At 38.9% G+C, this 16096-nt stretch overlaps 1 protein-coding gene across 9 annotated transcripts in view; it reads left to right on the top strand.

The window, feature by feature from the left end:
* Nucleotides 1–16096, top strand: part of MARK3 (microtubule affinity regulating kinase 3) — a 113132-nt gene that overhangs the window by 16681 nt on the left and 80355 nt on the right. For 8 of the 9 annotated variants that reach the window (XM_043557080.1, XM_043557082.1, XM_043557081.1 and 5 more), the window contains exon 2: nucleotides 6756–6947. In XM_043557080.1, coding sequence (XP_043413015.1) covers nucleotides 6756–6947 — 192 coding nt within the window. Of the gene's footprint in view, nucleotides 1–6755; nucleotides 6948–16096 lie in introns of those variants that run through there. The other variant, XM_043557088.1, reaches the window with a different exon arrangement.

Below are 16096 nucleotides of genomic sequence, written 5' to 3' on the forward strand. Positions count from 1 at the left end.
CTCTGTCTCTCTCTGTCTCAAAAATAAATAAAACGTCGGAAAAAAAAATAAAAAAAATAAATAAATAAAATTAAAAAAAAATAAAAATTAATAAAAATAAAAGAGTCACACATTCTACTGACTGAGCTAGCCAGGCACCTCTGTAAAATCATGTCTTTTGCAAGGACATTGCAGGGACAATTTTACTTCTTTTCCAGTTTTGATACCTTTATTTTTTTTTTTTTCTTGCTTGATTGCTCCCACTAGGACTTCCAGTGTTATGTTCAATAGAAGTGGTAAGAATGGGCAACCCTGTCTTTTTCCTGAACGTAATGGAAAAGCTTTTATCCTTTCACCATTGAGTATGATGTTAGCTGCGAGCTGCTCATATGTGGACTTTTTATGTCAAGATATGTTCTTTCAGTGCCCAGTTTGTTAACAGTTTTCATCATGAATGGATGTTGACTTTTGTCAGAAGTTGGATGCTTTTTCTGTGTGTATCAAGATGATTACATGATTATTTTCTTTTATTCCGTTAATGTGATATGTTACATTGATTGATGTGGTGAACTATCCTTACATCCCAGAGATAGATCCCACTTGATCATGGTAAATGATCCTACGTGTGTGTGTGTGTGTGTGTGTGTGTGTGTGTGTGTGTGTGTGTGTGTATTTTTTAAATTAAATTTGTTTTTTTTTGAAAGAGAGACAGAAAACATGAGCAGGTGAGGGGCAAAGAGATTGGGAGGGGGGGGGGGAGAGAATCTTAAGCAGGCTCCATGCTCAGTGCTTGATCCCACTACAGTGATATCATGACCTGAGCCAAAATTAGGAGTTGGACACTTAACCAGTTGAGCCACCCAGGTGCCCTGGTAAATGATCCTTTTAACGTGCTGCTGAATTCAGTTTGCTAGTATTGAGAATTGAGAATTTTTGCATCCATATTCATCAGGGATATTGGCCTATAGTTTTCTTTTCTAATGGTGTTCTTTTCTGCTTACACCTGATTTCTTAAGTAGGCTTCTCAAATTTAAGATTAGTGCTTTACCAGATAGATACAATGGTAAGCCCAGAGCCATATTTATCATGCTAAAAAAATTAAAATTAAAAAACTTTTTGGTGGGGGTGCCTGGGTGGCTCAGTTGGATAAGCATCTGACTTCCACTCAGGTCATGATCTCACGGTCTGTGAGTTCGAGCCCCGTGTCAGGTTCTGTGCTGACAGCTCAGAGCCTGGAGCCTGCTTCAGATTCTGTCTTTCTCCTCCCTCTCCCCTCTCCCCTCTCCCCTCTCCCCTCTCCCCTCTCCCCTCTCCCCTCTCCCCTTTCCCTTCTCCTCTCTCCCCTCTCCCCGCCTCTCCCCCACTCATGTTCTGTCTCTGTCTCTTAAAAATGAATAAATGTTAAAAAAAAATAATTAAAAAAAACCTTTTTGATGTGTGTCTAAGGTATATTCTCATTTGTATCTTCTGGTTATATGATTTATATTCTATGGCTCTTAAATATGGATACATTTTTAAAGAACATAACAAAATGGAATGCATTCTCCATTCATTTTTCTTTTTCTTTCTTTTTTTTTCCTCCTTTTTCTTCCTTTTCCTTTTCCTTTTCCTTTTCCTTTTCCTTTTCCTTTTCCTTTTCCTATTCCTATTCCTTTTCCTATTCCTATTCCTATTCCTATTCCTATTCCTATTCCTATTCCTATTCCTATTCCTATTCCCTTTTCCTTTTGCTTTTCCTTTTCGCTTTCCTTTTCCCTTTCCTTTTCCTTTTCTGAGAGAATCCCAAGCAGGCTCCGTGCTCAGTGCTGAGCTGACATATGGCTCAGTCCCAAGAAACTGGGATCCTGACCCAAGTCGAAATAATCAGAGACTTAACTGACTGAGCCATCCAGTCACTCCTCCATTCATTTTTCTTATTGCTTCTTACATTAGTGTTGATACAGCTCTGTAACAGTAGTGCTTTGACTGAAAGTAATAAACTCTAACATAATGGCTTAACCAAATAGGGGTTTGCTTTTCTCACAAAAGAAACATACATAGTTTCTAGCTTTGGTTCAGCAGTATAATATTGAAGTTGGTGGTTTTTATTTATTTTTTAAAAAATATATATATTTTAATACTTTTTTTTAATATTTATTTATTGGGGGGGGGGAGGGACGGGGGCGGGGGGAGAATCCCAAGCAGGCTCTGCACTGTCTGTGCAAAGCCCAGCACGGGGCTTGTAATCCTAAAGACCGTAAGATCATGACCTGAGCTGAAATCAAGAGTCTGAGCCACCCAGGCGCCCCAGATTTTATTTATTTTGGGGAGAGATTGAGAGAGCAGGGAGGGGCAGGTAGGGGGACAGAGGATCCCAAGCGGGCTATACTCTGACAGCAGCAAGCTGATGGAACGCTCAAACTTCCCAACCTCTAGATCATGACCTGAGCCGAAGTTGGAGCCACCTAAGCACCCCAGAGCTGGTGGTTTTTAAAAATACTATTTTCTTGGGTGCCTGGGTGGCTCAGGCGGTTAAGCTTCCAACTCTTGATCTCAGGATGGTGAGTTCAAGCCTCACGTTGGGCTCTGTGCTGCGTGTGAAGCCTACTTAAAATAAAAATAAAAAATTTTCTTTCGTGTTTGAGACCTTTTGGCTGCAAGATAACTTATACATCTGCAGTTATGGTTGCATTGAAGGAAAGAGAAAGAAGGGACTGTACTAGTGTATCTGTGCCCCTTTGTGAGAAACAAAAAGTTTTCCCAGAACTGCCCCTGTCCTGCCCCCCACCGGTATGTTTTCATTAATGAGCACCGGCCAGAACCGAGATGCTTAACCGAATGAGCCACCCAGGTGCCCCTAGCTACAGACACGTTTGAGAAAACAATTATTTAGTTGGTCTTGTTGCCTCATCAAATACCCAGCCAGCTTCTCTTGGTAATGAAGAAGGGAGAAATGGATATTGAGTATATAACTATAATGTTTGCCCCATTCTCTAATATATTACCTGGAAATTTAAATTTTCTGCAGTAAAGGTTTTAGTTTGCAAATGGATGCTTTATAAATTTGTTAATAATCTCCTGTCTTTGGTTTGCTTCTGGTTATTTTCAGTAGCAGTGTACATATTCTAATTTTCTGGTGGATGAAGTGGTATCAGCTCAACTCCATGGGAGAGAGAAGGTTCAGGGCTCCTTTAATCTTTAAGACTTGAATTTAACAGCTTAGAGTACCTGTTAACATGCTTAGTGCTGCCACAAAATGTAATGTGAATACTGAAGAATTCTATAGCATTTTTCCTTTTTTACCCTTGGGTTGTTTACTGGCTCCATAGGGAGAAAAAAAAAACCCTTATGCATGAAATAATTGGCTAATAGTAAAGAATTCAGAATTATTTGGTTAATTGTTTAGTATAGCACATTGAGTGGTATAAGATTAGAAACTTTTTTCTTTTTTTCTTAATTTTTTTTTTAGTTTATTTATTGAGAGAGAGAGAGAGAGAGAGTAGGAGAGGGACAGAGAGAGAAGGAGAGAGAGAGAATCCCAAGCAGGCTCCATGGTGTCAGCACAAAGCCTGACGCAGGGCCTAAACTCATTAACTGAGCTCATGACCTGAGCTGAAACCAAGAGTCGGATGCTTAACTGACTGAGCCACCCAGGCTCCCCTAGAAACAATTTTTCTTTAGGGCCATTGATAGAAGCATGGGATGAATAAAATGAAAGCCAAGTAGAAGCTCTAGTAACTGTTACAGGGCTGTATCAACACTAACATAAGAAGCAGTAAGAAAATAAATTGGGAATGCATTCCATTTTATGTTATACATACTAGCTCTTGAAAATGTGTCCATATGTAAGAACCATATAATTTATTATATGACCAAGACACAAATTAGAATATACCTTAGACGCACATACACCCCCCAAAAATAATCTTTAATTTTTTTAACATAGTTAAATATGGTTCCGGGTTTGCTTTTCTGTCTTTCTGGTAAAGCACAAACCTGAAATTTGAGATGCCTACTTAAGAAATCAGGTTTAACTAGAAAAAGACACTACTAGAAAACTATATGCCAGTATATCCCTGATAAATAATTTGTGTCTGTTTTGAGAGAATTTTTTTAAGTTAAATACATTAGATTCCCCCCCCCCCCCATTTTTATTTAAATTCTAGCTAGTTAACATACAGTATAATGCTGGTTTCAGGAGTAGAATTTAGTGATTCATCATTTACATATAACACCCAGTGCTCATCACAAGTGCCCTCCTTAATACCCATCACCCATTTAGCCCATCCACTACCCACCTTCCTCCATCAACCCTCAGTTTGTTTGCTCTATTGTTAAGAGTCTCTTATGGCTTGCTTTTCTCCCTTTTTCCCCCCCTTCCTATATATTCATCTGTTTTGTTTCCTAAATCCCACATGAGTGAAATCACGTGAGCCCGATGTGGGGCTCGTGAGTTCATGACCTGAGCGGAAGTTGGAGGCTCAACTGACTGAGCCACCCAGGCGCCTCAGGATTTCATTCTTTTTGATGGCCGAGTTAGATTGATTTATTTATTTTAATTTTTTTAACGTTTATTTATTTTTGAGAGAGAGAGAGACAGAGCACGTGCATGGGAGGGGCAGAGAGAGAAGGAGAGAGAATCTGAAGCAGGCTCCAGGCTCTGAGCTGTCAGCATAGAGCCCGATGGAGGGCTCAAACTCACAAACTGTGAGGTCATGACCTGAGCCGAAGTCGGAGGCTTAACCGACTGAGCCACCCAGGCACCCCAGATTTATTTTTTAAAGATTTTATTTTTAAGTAATCTCTACACAATTTGGGGCTCAAACTCACAACCTTGAGATCAAGAGTAGTGTGCTCTTCCCACTGAGCTAGCCAGCCTCCCCCCCCCCCCCGATTTTTTAATTTAAGGACTTTATGTAAGGAAACACCAAACTAAATATACTTAGTTTAACCCTATTGTAGTTTAACAAATTACAGTTTAACAGATATTTCAAATTTACAGATACTACAATTTAAATATACTGAAGTTTAGTATACTTTACTAAATATACTAAGTTTAACCCTATTGTAATTTAACAAATTATAATTTAACATATATTACAAATTTAACAGGTATTTAAATCTGTTGTATGAGTTTATAATCTAACAGGGAAATGCAGGTTTCTTTTGGCTTTGTATTATGATTGTTTATTTGCATAAGTGTATTAGTTTAGGTTGTGTTATGCTGTAGTAACATACACAATCAAAATCTTAGTGGTTTAACACAGTAAAAACCCTTGTTTAAACAGTTTGCCTGAGGGCTTGTTGGCTCTACGAAGATTGATCTCCCTGTCCAGGATAATTTGGCCCTGAGGGCTTCTGTCTTTGGGCAATGCTTAGGATTCAGGAGAGCAAACGATGGCTGAAGTCAAACACTGACAAATAATGCTTTTGCATGGGAATGACATGTCATTTTCATTTGTATGTCATTGGCTAAACTTAGGGACATGGCTGGGCCAACTCAAATGAGGGAAGAGGGTCTGAGTTCCTAGGTGAAATCAGTGGGATCCTCCACAAACTCAGAAGCAAAAGAGCTAATATGGTGGCTAATAGTATTGTCCACAACAAAGTAGCATAATATAGATAGATACAAAGTACCCCTGGAACCCAAAGGAGAAGAAAAAGAAACTAATTAGATGCAAGAAAAGTCACAGGAGGCTTCATAAAGATGGTGACAAATGATCCAAACATAAGGGGATGAGTAGGAATCTTAGGTTTGAAGAGAAGAAAGGGCATTCAAATTGAGGGACTAGGACCATCCTAGAGAAGAGTGGATGATATAGCCAGAAAGGAGGAATGGATTAGATCACACAAGGCCTTGAATTCATTTAGCATTCATTCAGCAACAATGTATTGCACAGCTACTCTGTGTCAGTCACTGCTCCCAAGTTCTAGGAATATCTGATAATGAACAAAACAGACAAAAATCCTTGTCCTCCTGAAGGTTACATCTGGTTGATGCTAAGAAATTACTCTTTAATTATAAGTAGATTGAGTAAGAGTAACATAAGCAAAGGTACAAACTTTGGATGCCTATGAATCTTAAGATTCTTTTAATATTCCTATTTTATGTGTAATAGAAGACAGTTGACTTGGATGTAAGTTAATGTTTTCTCCATTTAACTGTGTCTCACGCTAGAAAACTTAATGTATGAAAAGCTGAATTTACAAAACATGTAAATTAGAAAATACATTTACATTACACAAGCTTTTTTAAACCATATTGTGGCTAGTACAATTTTAGTGACTGTATTTTTGTTGTGTAAATAGTAAAACCACTTGATACATACCTCGCTCGGCGGGACAGGACTTTGTTTTATATACTGCCGTGTTCCAGTTCCTAAATTATATTCTCTTTGGATTTCTCACTAAGTAGTGATGTGGCAGTGAATAAATCACAAAAGTATCCTCATCTGGTGAAGGATCATATGTGCTGGTGCATTTAATAGCTATGGGAAAGTTACATTCTTTATGATTATAAGGCAGCCTTGTTACTCCTATTTTATGTTACAACCACATACAAAAAATATCTCATTTCCTTCTGAACACCCACTTCAACCCTTGATGATATTTTTCTTCTTGGCATTTGCTTGTTTTCCTCATAAATTTATATCGTGGGCAAATTCCTTTAAAGTGCTAGATACGTTAGGATTAAAATTAAAGCAGCCGTGTTTTTTTTCTTCAACTAGGGGCTCTTAAAACTTGGCAGGTACCATGTGTTCTCTCATTTCCTTATTTTTATGTATGTTATATTGTAGCACACGTCACATGGAGATGGGCGGCAAGAAGTTACCTCTCGCACTGGGCGCTCTGGAGCTCGGTGTAGAAACTCTATAGCTTCCTGTGCAGATGAACAACCTCACATCGGAAACTACAGACTGTTGAAAACAATCGGCAAGGGGAATTTTGCAAAAGTGAAATTGGCAAGACACATCCTTACAGGAAGAGAGGTAAATATTAAGTTTAATTTCTGTTATGATATTTGCTTTGTTCAGTTCCATGTGAGAGAGGAAGAGAATGTATATATTACTTGAGCTAATTTCTGAGCTAATTAAATATTGTTTTTAAGAACAAGAAATTTACATACTAATTTTCTGGGAGTTCCTTTGCTTTCTCATGTCTTTAAATGTAGTATTACATTGAGTGTTCGAATTGGCTTTTGCCAAAGTGGGTAGTGTTTTGTTCTAAGAACTGCCACCAGATTAATATTCTTTCTGCCACCAGAATAAAAATTGTTTGGAACTTAATGTATAAGCTCACAGTACTTGGAAATCATGAGTGTTGTCTCTTTTTATAGATTTTATGCCCAAGAAGTTTCTTCATTTCACCAAAGAAACTTTTCTCATAGCCTAGGTTTGATTGGCTGTTGTACAGGAAGGCATATGCTTTCCTAACTTTTGTGATGATTGGCTTTCTGCTCAACTGCATTCTGTATTTATCAAAAATACACCTGTTAAAACTCCTGAATTGACTCCCTCCACATGTTCCACATGTGCAATACAGAACCTGTTTTGCTTCTTTGACTTCTTGCATTTAGGTCTCTATCCCTGCTATTTCCTCTGCCTGAAATGCACTTTACACTTTTGTGTAGCAACCACTTCTTCTGGGAAGGAGTCATTGATGGACTCCCTTTTCCCAGGTATGGGACTCAGGTTAAAATTCCTGGTACTTCCCCTCAGATAGCACAGTTTACATTTATGGGAACTGCTTATTTACCCATCTTTCCTCTCTGGTCTGTAGGGCAGATAGCCGTACTTAACAGCGTTTGGCACATAGTAGGTGCTTAGTAAATATATGTTGAATGATTGTAATGATACTTCATTATTTTATTTTATTTTTTTTAATGTTTGTTTATTTTTGAGAGAGAGAGAGAGACAGAATGTGAGCGGGGGAGGGGCAGAAAGAGAGGGAGACACAGAATCTGAAGAAGCGGGCTTCAGGCTCTGAGCTGTCAGCAGAGAGCCCGATGTGGGGCTGGAACTCGTGAACCATGAGATAATGACCTGAACTGAAGTTGGACGCTTAACCGACTGAGCCACCCAGGTGTCCCTGTAATGATACTTTTGAAGGAAGCTTTTTAAAGAAATGCTTTCCCTGTACCAGAGCCTCCTGATAGATATGCCATGACAGCATTACCGACGTGTCATGGCATTGATGCCCACAGCCCACCATGCCCGGGGCTGCTGGAGCAGGGCCAGGGGCCAGTCATTCGTCTGGAAGCAGCCTCTGCTGCAGTGTGCCCTCCAGATATTCCCATTTTCCATGAGTGCTGGGAGCTGAAGAAGGCTGGAAGCCCAGGTCCACACTAACTGGAATATTAAGTACAGACTTGAACCAAAAGTTTGCCTGTTCACGTTCCATCTCAACTTGGTGACAAATCCATGGTCAGTACTCCTTGTTATGAAGATCCCTGGGCTGCTTTTCGAGTCCATGAACAGCATGAGCGGAGGAGGGTCTTACCTTGCTGTCCCTGAGCAGAGCTTTCTGAAACTCAAGACTTCTTGAGTTTAGTCCCCACAACTCTAGGTGGTTGCTTGGCCAGTTTCCTCACACGGGCAGATGGTGGGTTGGAAGAGGAATGGGCCAGACAGACCCTCTCACTTTTTCCTTAGCTGTAGTTTGGCCTACTGTATTTACATCTGGTAGGTTCTCTTGCCAAAAAAGCTTGAATCTGACTAGCAGAGTGACTTAATTTAAAGTTTTTTTTCTTCTTTTTCTTTTTTTTTTTTAACTTTGAATTAAACTATTTTAGGGGCGCCTGGGTGGCTCAGTAGGTTGAGCAACCGACTTCGGCTCAGGTCATGATCTCACGGTTTGTGAGTTTAAGCCCCGAGTCAGGCTCTGTGCTGACAGCTCAGAGCCCGGAGCCCGCTTTGGATTCTGTGTCTCCCTCTCTCTCTGCCCCTCCCCCTCTCATGCTCTATCTCTCTGTGTCTCGGAAATAAATAAACATTAAAGAAAAAGTAAAATAAATAAAATAAACTATTTTACTCGATCCCCACCCCCTTACTGTAGGTATCACCCAGAATCCTAGAAAATGTAATATTTATATTTCTATAGTCTGGAAATTCATTATGTAGGAAGTACAAGTTCCTTGAAATTTCTCTTCTCAAAGAGGATCACTTGTTTGGTGTAGATTCTCACAGTATTTTATATAGATACTAACTTTTTGTTTATTTTAACAAAAAGAGACTCATGGATATAATGGCAACTTTTTTTTTTTTTATAATGGTAACTTTCTTAGCAACATATCTGATTGTGTCTGGATCTTAGTGCTCATAGATCTGACACATTCTATCTTACACGTGTGTGCTGTTGCTGTGGTTTATCCCTGTCAGTGGGCGTTGAGTGGTTTCTGATTTTTTGCTACTGTAAGCATCTGCAGTGAAAGTTTCTTAACTCTCTACTCTGCTTAAGTGTTTCTGTGGGATAAATTCCTACAAGTGGATATCCAGGTCAAAAAGGATGAATATTTGATATTGTAATAGGTACTGGTGAATTGCTTTTGAGAAAATTTTACAGCATTTTATTATCCTATCAAAGTGAATGAAAGTATCCATTTTTCTGCACCCTTACTAATACTACATAGATCATTTTTATCTGATGGACAAAAAAAATGTATTTTTTGCAAGCTTCTTTTTGGTAACAGGTTGATATTTTCATGTATTTTTGTCATTCATATTTTCTTTTTAAAATAAGTTTCCTATTTGTGTCCTTTATCCATTTTTCTTTTCCCGTTTAAATCTTAATGATTGGGGCGCCTGGGTGGCGCAGTTGGTTAAGCGTCCGACTTCAGCCAGGTCACGATCTCGCGGTCCCTGAGTTCGAGCCCCGCGTCAGGCTCTGGGCTGATGGCTCAGAGCTGATGGCTCAGAGCCTGGAGCCTGTTTCCGATTCTGTGTCTCCCTCTCTCTCTGCCCCTCCCCCGTTCATGCTCTGTCTCTCTCTGTCCCAAAAAAAAAAAAAAATCTTAATGATTTAAACCCATTATGTGTTTCATATATCAGTCTGATCTGTCTGGGTTTCATGTCTAATCTGAGTTTCATGACTTGGTAAGAAAGGTTTAGTTACTTTGCCCCAAGATGTAAAAAATGGCTCTATATCTTCTTCAAATAGTCCTGTGGATCCCATTTGAATGTTTAATTCATTTGGTATATATTTTGGGGGATTGGTATGAAGTGTAGGGCTTTAATTTTTCTTCCCCCATGTGGTTTATCACTTGTCCTGGGATCATCTGTTCTTTCCCCCGGTTGAAGATACCTGTGTTATCACTTACCAAATTCCCGTATATGTCTTTTGGTTAATGTCTGATATATTTATTTAGTCTTGTACCCATACTACGGTAATTTTATTATGGCAGCTTTGAATTGTACGTTTTAATGTTTTAGAGTAGGTTAAGTGCTCTGAGGATTATTCTTTTTTTTTTTAATTTTTTATTTTTTTTCAATTTACATCCAAATTAGGTAGCATCTAGTACAACAGTGATTTCAAGATTAGATTCCTTAGTGCCCCTGACCCATTTAGCCCATCCCCCCTCTCACAACCCCTCCCATAACCCTCAGTTTGTTCTCCATATTTATGAGTCTCTTCTGTTTTGTTCCCCTCCCTGTTTTATTATTATTTTTGTTTCCCTTCCCTTATGTTCATCTGTTTTGTCTCTTGAAGTCCTCATATGAGTGAAGTCATAATGATTTTTATCTTTCTCTGACTAATTTCATTTAGCATAATACCCTCCCGTTCCATCCACGTAGTTGCAAATGACAAGATTTCATTCTTTTTGATTGTCAAGTAATACTCCATTGTATATATATATACCACATCTTCTTTATCCATTCATCTGTTGATGGACATTTGAGCTCTTTCCATACTTTGGCTACTGTTGATAGTGCTGCTATAAACATGGGGGTGCCTGTGTCCCTTTGAAACAGCACACCTGTATCCCGTGGATAAATGCCTAGTAGTGCAATTGTTGGGTTGTAGGGTAGTTCTATTTTTAGTTTTTTGAGGAACCTCCATACTGTTTTCCAGAGTGGCTGCACCATTTTGCATTCCCACGGATTATTATTTTTTAAAAACTTCATATCTCTTCTTGCCATTTGCTGTGTTAAATGAACTTTAGAATCAAGATGCCATGTTCCAAAAATAGTCTTAGTGGAAATTCGGTAAGATCAATTTTGATAGGAATTAACTGAATTTGTAAGCTGATCTGGGGGAAATTTGCTATTTTATGATACCAAACCTTTCTATACAGGAATATGAAATGTGTCTCAATTTTGTTTTCAGAGTTTGTAATTTTTTTCATCTAAGTTTTTGCATAATTCTTTTTCAAGGGGGTTAGAAATAAATTTTATTGAGTAGGTGAATAGTTTTACATAATTCTTAAGTTCATTCCAGGGTATTTAAAATTTTTTTTGCTGTTGTGAATGGAATTTTTTCCTTAGTTGTTAAGGAAATGCTGTAACATTTGTATAACATCTTGTATCTGGGCACCTTTTGAACTCTCATTTTGGACATCAAAATTAAGCAAGTTTTTGCTATTTTTTAAATTATACATCTTTTTCCTTTGACGTACAGTCTTCTGAATTGTAACAGTTGTATAGATTTATGTTGCCACCATGTAATGAAGATACAGAAGGGTAGCTACAGGGAACTGTCAGGCCAAACTGTTTTTTAAAGGATGGGCAAAATACCAACATGTTTATCAATTAATGGGGATAATCTGACAGAAAGGGAAGATGGTGCTATCAGAGAGATGTTTGAGTGAATGAGAGGAGATGGTGGAGGCGTTGGCCTTGATGTGGACAGTTGTTCCATAGAAACAGGAGAAAGATAGAGGATACTTGTATAGGTACAGGTGAGGGGCTCTGTATGGTGGTATGGGAGCCTGTGGAAGTTTTCTTCTCATCACAGCTATTTTTTCAGTAAAATGGAAAGCAAAATCATCAGCTAAGAGTGTGATTATCAAGGAGACAGGAGGTGTTAGACATGTGAGAGGTTATAGTAATTACCAGGCAAGCAGGAGAGTGAACGGACTAGAAGAATTGCCAGGCAGCCTTAAGGCTTCCCTGAAGTTAGCGATCATGGATTCAAAGTGGGAATAGGCACCGTGGCTGGAAATTACTCTCCAGCAACATCCAGGTACCCCAGACACAAGCCTGGCATTTGTAGATGGTTGGGGTTTTTGTCACACTAAGTGTAGTGAAATGGGAACAGAGCAAGGGCATTGATTTGGAATATCTAAGGGAATGATTACAATGAAGGACTACAGATTTGAATAGGAAATAACTTGAGTGGGAAGACAATCCATAAGAAGATGGTGGGACCAGTGGATTATGGATCCTGGTGAGTTCAAATAGTTACTGGAGTTCTAATTTTTTTTAAGTTTATTTGTTTATTTTGAGAGAGACAGAGACAGTGCAAATGGGGGAGGGGCAGAGAGAGAGCTAATCCCAAGCAGGCTCTGCACTACTAGTGCAAAGTCAGATGTGGAGTGTGAACCCATGAAGCCGTGAGATCATGACCTGAGCTGAAACCAGGAGTCGGACACTTAACCCACAGAGCCACCCAGGGGTCTCAGTTATTGGTTGGAGTTCTAGATTGAGTGGGTGGGAACCATAGAGGAGGTGATTAGAAAGTGGGAAACTCAAAGTTAAGGTCATAAAGAGATTTCATATCTTGGTAGTTGCAGAGGTTAGAGTATAACAATGTAAGTGGCTTAAGTATGTGACTTTTTCTTCCCCTCTCTAGAAGCTTTTTAGACTCTTCACATTTATCCTTGCTGTTCAGAAATTTCACAGTGAGGTACCAAGGAGTTGGTCTTCATTCATTGTTCTTGGCTGCTTATTGGACCCTTTCAATTTGGAGATTCTTGTCTTTCAGTTCTGGAGAATTGTCTCATTTTATTTATTATTTAAAAGTCTTTATTCTGTAATTCTTATTAATCAGAGATTAGTAAGATCTCTTGGAAAAGAACCTTGATTTTTTTCTGGGGAAAAAAAAATTCTCTGTGTTTCTATTTTATTTTCTGGGGGATGTCTTTAATTTCATTTTCCCAGCTTTCTGTTAAATTTGTGTGTATGTGTGTCCCTGTGTATGCCCTCTTCATCCTCCCAGCTTTCTTGTGCACTGATTATTTGTATAGCATCCATTTCTGGGGTCATGAATGCTATTTCTTCTGTTAACTCCCCGTGAGGATAGTAAAGACTTTCCTCTTTTTTTTTTTTTAAATAGAATTTGCTCCCTGCACTGTATCTCTTTTCTCTGGGATTCTTTCTTGGTAACTGTCTTTCATACAGAGACTTTCTTTGGAATCTGGTAATCTTTGGTTATCTGTTTGTATTTAAGTTGGAGCCTTCAGAAGCTGATCAGAAGCTGAGTTTGCATGCATAGGATATGTTTGACCACAGAGCTTTCCTTTTGGAAGTTGTCTGGTGCTTTTATTGGAGGACCCCAGTCTTTAGATCTCTTCTCGTGGGGCCATTTCATTTCTTTAAATGAGAATCCTCTCTTCTGCCTGGGAGGAGCTGGTGGTCCAACCCCTCTGTGGCAGTCTGACCCTTCATTTTCCGTTTCATGTCCATGCCTCATTCCTGTCCTCTGCTGGGCCCATTCACCTTGAGTCCAGAACCTCATCATCTTCTCCAAAGAACAAATTTGCAGCCTCTAAAGAACCAGTGGTTAAAAAAGAAAAAAAAAGTAAAAGGAACCAGTGGTTATTGGCTGGGTTGGGGAGCAGTAGACATTGTGTATACAGACTTTTGACCTTGTAATTAGACCTACTAGTAGCTCCAATGTTGCTTGTGGTTTCTCAGAACCTCCTAAGTTTGAAGCCCATCTGGAGCCCTTTGGGCAAATCATGTTGTTTCTGGTTACAGTTTTCTCTGTTCTCTTTCAGAAAATTATTGAACTATCTTTTCCACTATTGTCTTCTCAACCTGTTACTGTGCACTTGTGCCTTTGTGCCTTGACTGTCGTTAACCTCCTCACATCTGTGTCCTGCCTCCTGCACTGAAGGAGCCAGAAGGGGAAAATTGGATCTGGAGCCTCGTTTATCATTTGTCATTGATTGTAAGAATGATAAAACCATAGTACTTCATCCTGGGATGTGTTCCACTTCTTGCGACTTTAGATTAATGGTCATATATTTTAGTCACAACTTTTTGTGTGGGTGAAGATGGCCTTCGGAGAGTTGGAAGAGGAAAAAAATACCACAATGACCATATTCTGAATACCATTTTTATTTTTGTATATTCTCCATATTTATATGCATGTTTTTTCAATATATTTTTGGTCATAATCTTGTATCCTGGGTCTTGTCCCTCAGAATTTCCTCCAAAGCAGTTTTCTAGGCCTCCACATGGTCCTCCGAGTAGGCTTAGTGGCTGTGCACAGCTGCGCTGGGGAGAACAGTCCTTCTGCTCCTTGTGCCTCAGGTTGCCTTTAGACCTCTCAACGTGAGGACTCCCCAAAAGTGTTTGTTTACGTGGGTTATATATATTGATATTTACTGTACTAGAAGTTAACACTAAAAAAGTTCAAGTATTTAATTCACTTAATGACAGACCTATTATATTTAATATAAATAACATTTTTATGAAAAGAGACTCTATTGTTCAAAGCTAGTTATTGAGAAGAGTGACATTGTTTTAATTTTTGCAAATCTCTTTAGTATCTGGCTTAATATAAGGTAGCTGGATTTTTCATACATTCTTCTGCATTCAGATTGCGTCCGTATACTGTTTCAGTTGAAGTTTATGAAGAAAATCTAACCTCATACAGAAACGGTAGCTAGAAGAGAGGAGTATCTTAATTCTTCTTTGGGATGATTGCAAATATTGTTCTCTGATACTATGCTAAAACTCAACAAGTAGGAATTTGGTGGCAGGAGGGGGCATGATTAATTGAACATTTATTCAAAACAACTATAGTGACTGCCACAAAGCGTTAATACCCAGAACAATTTGCTTCAGTTGGAAATGAATAATAATAGATCTAGAAGCGAGCAAGCAAGCAGAAGGGCAAAAGAGCCTCGTATTCCAATAACAGGTATAACTGAAAAGTATAAAGATGATCATCTGGCTTTTAGTATAATCTGAAGGTGGAGTATTTACAGTTAGTGTGCAGAAAAAGAGAAAAGCCTCGCCTAACCCAATTAGTACAAATTAAGAATCACTTAATCACACAGTTGTTACACTCTTTTATTATAAAATGTATATAACAAAACTACAGTCTTAACCATTTTAAGTGTACAGTTCAGTGGCATTAAGTATAATTGCATTGTTGTGCAACCGTCACCACCACCCATCTCTAGGACAGATATGGTTGATCTTATTTGTAAATTCACCTACTCACTACAATTTGTTTGTAATTCCAGAATCAATACTTGTGGTGCTTTTGCAGTATTTGTGGACATGCACAAAGCATCAAAAAGTTTGAATTGCCCAATGTGTGCATCCCCAGTTGAGCTCCAACAAGGTGATGATGTTCTCTGCCTTGTTTCAGCTTTCGTACTATAAAAAATGCTCTTTTTGTGGTCTGTGTAGTCCGTGTTTTTTGCATTTTTGTGCTTTTTGTTGTCAACTTTGCTGTTTAAAATGGCCCCCAAGAGTTGGCCTGAAGGACTAGCCAGTGTTTTGTGGGTTTTTTATTTTATTTTATTTTTTGAGAGACAGAGCATGAGTGGGGGAGGGGCAGAGAGAGAGGGAGACAGAATCCAAAGCAGGCTCCAGGCTCCAAGCTGTCAGCATAGAGCCCGACACAGGGCTCGAACCCAGGAACTGTGAGATCATGTCCCGAGCTGAAGTTTGATGCTTAACCGACTGAGCTACCCAGGTGCCCCCTGGCCAGTGTTTCTAAGTGCAAGGCTGTGTTGTGCCTGATAAAGAAAACACGTATGTTAGATAAGCCTCATTCAGATGTGAATTAAATTCTGCTGTTGGCTGAGAATTCTATGTTAACGAATCAATGATATGTAGTAAATAAGGTGTCCTTAAAGAGAAACACACATAAAACAAGGTTATATTGATCAGTTGGTGAAAATTTTTATGATCCGGGGCCCAAAGGAGCCTAACCCTGTATTTCTTCTAGGAACAGTGCTTCC

The sequence above is a fragment of the Prionailurus bengalensis genome, chromosome B3, assembly GCF_016509475.1.
Source record: "Prionailurus bengalensis isolate Pbe53 chromosome B3, Fcat_Pben_1.1_paternal_pri, whole genome shotgun sequence".
NCBI classification, from domain to species: Eukaryota; Metazoa; Chordata; class Mammalia; order Carnivora; family Felidae; genus Prionailurus; species Prionailurus bengalensis.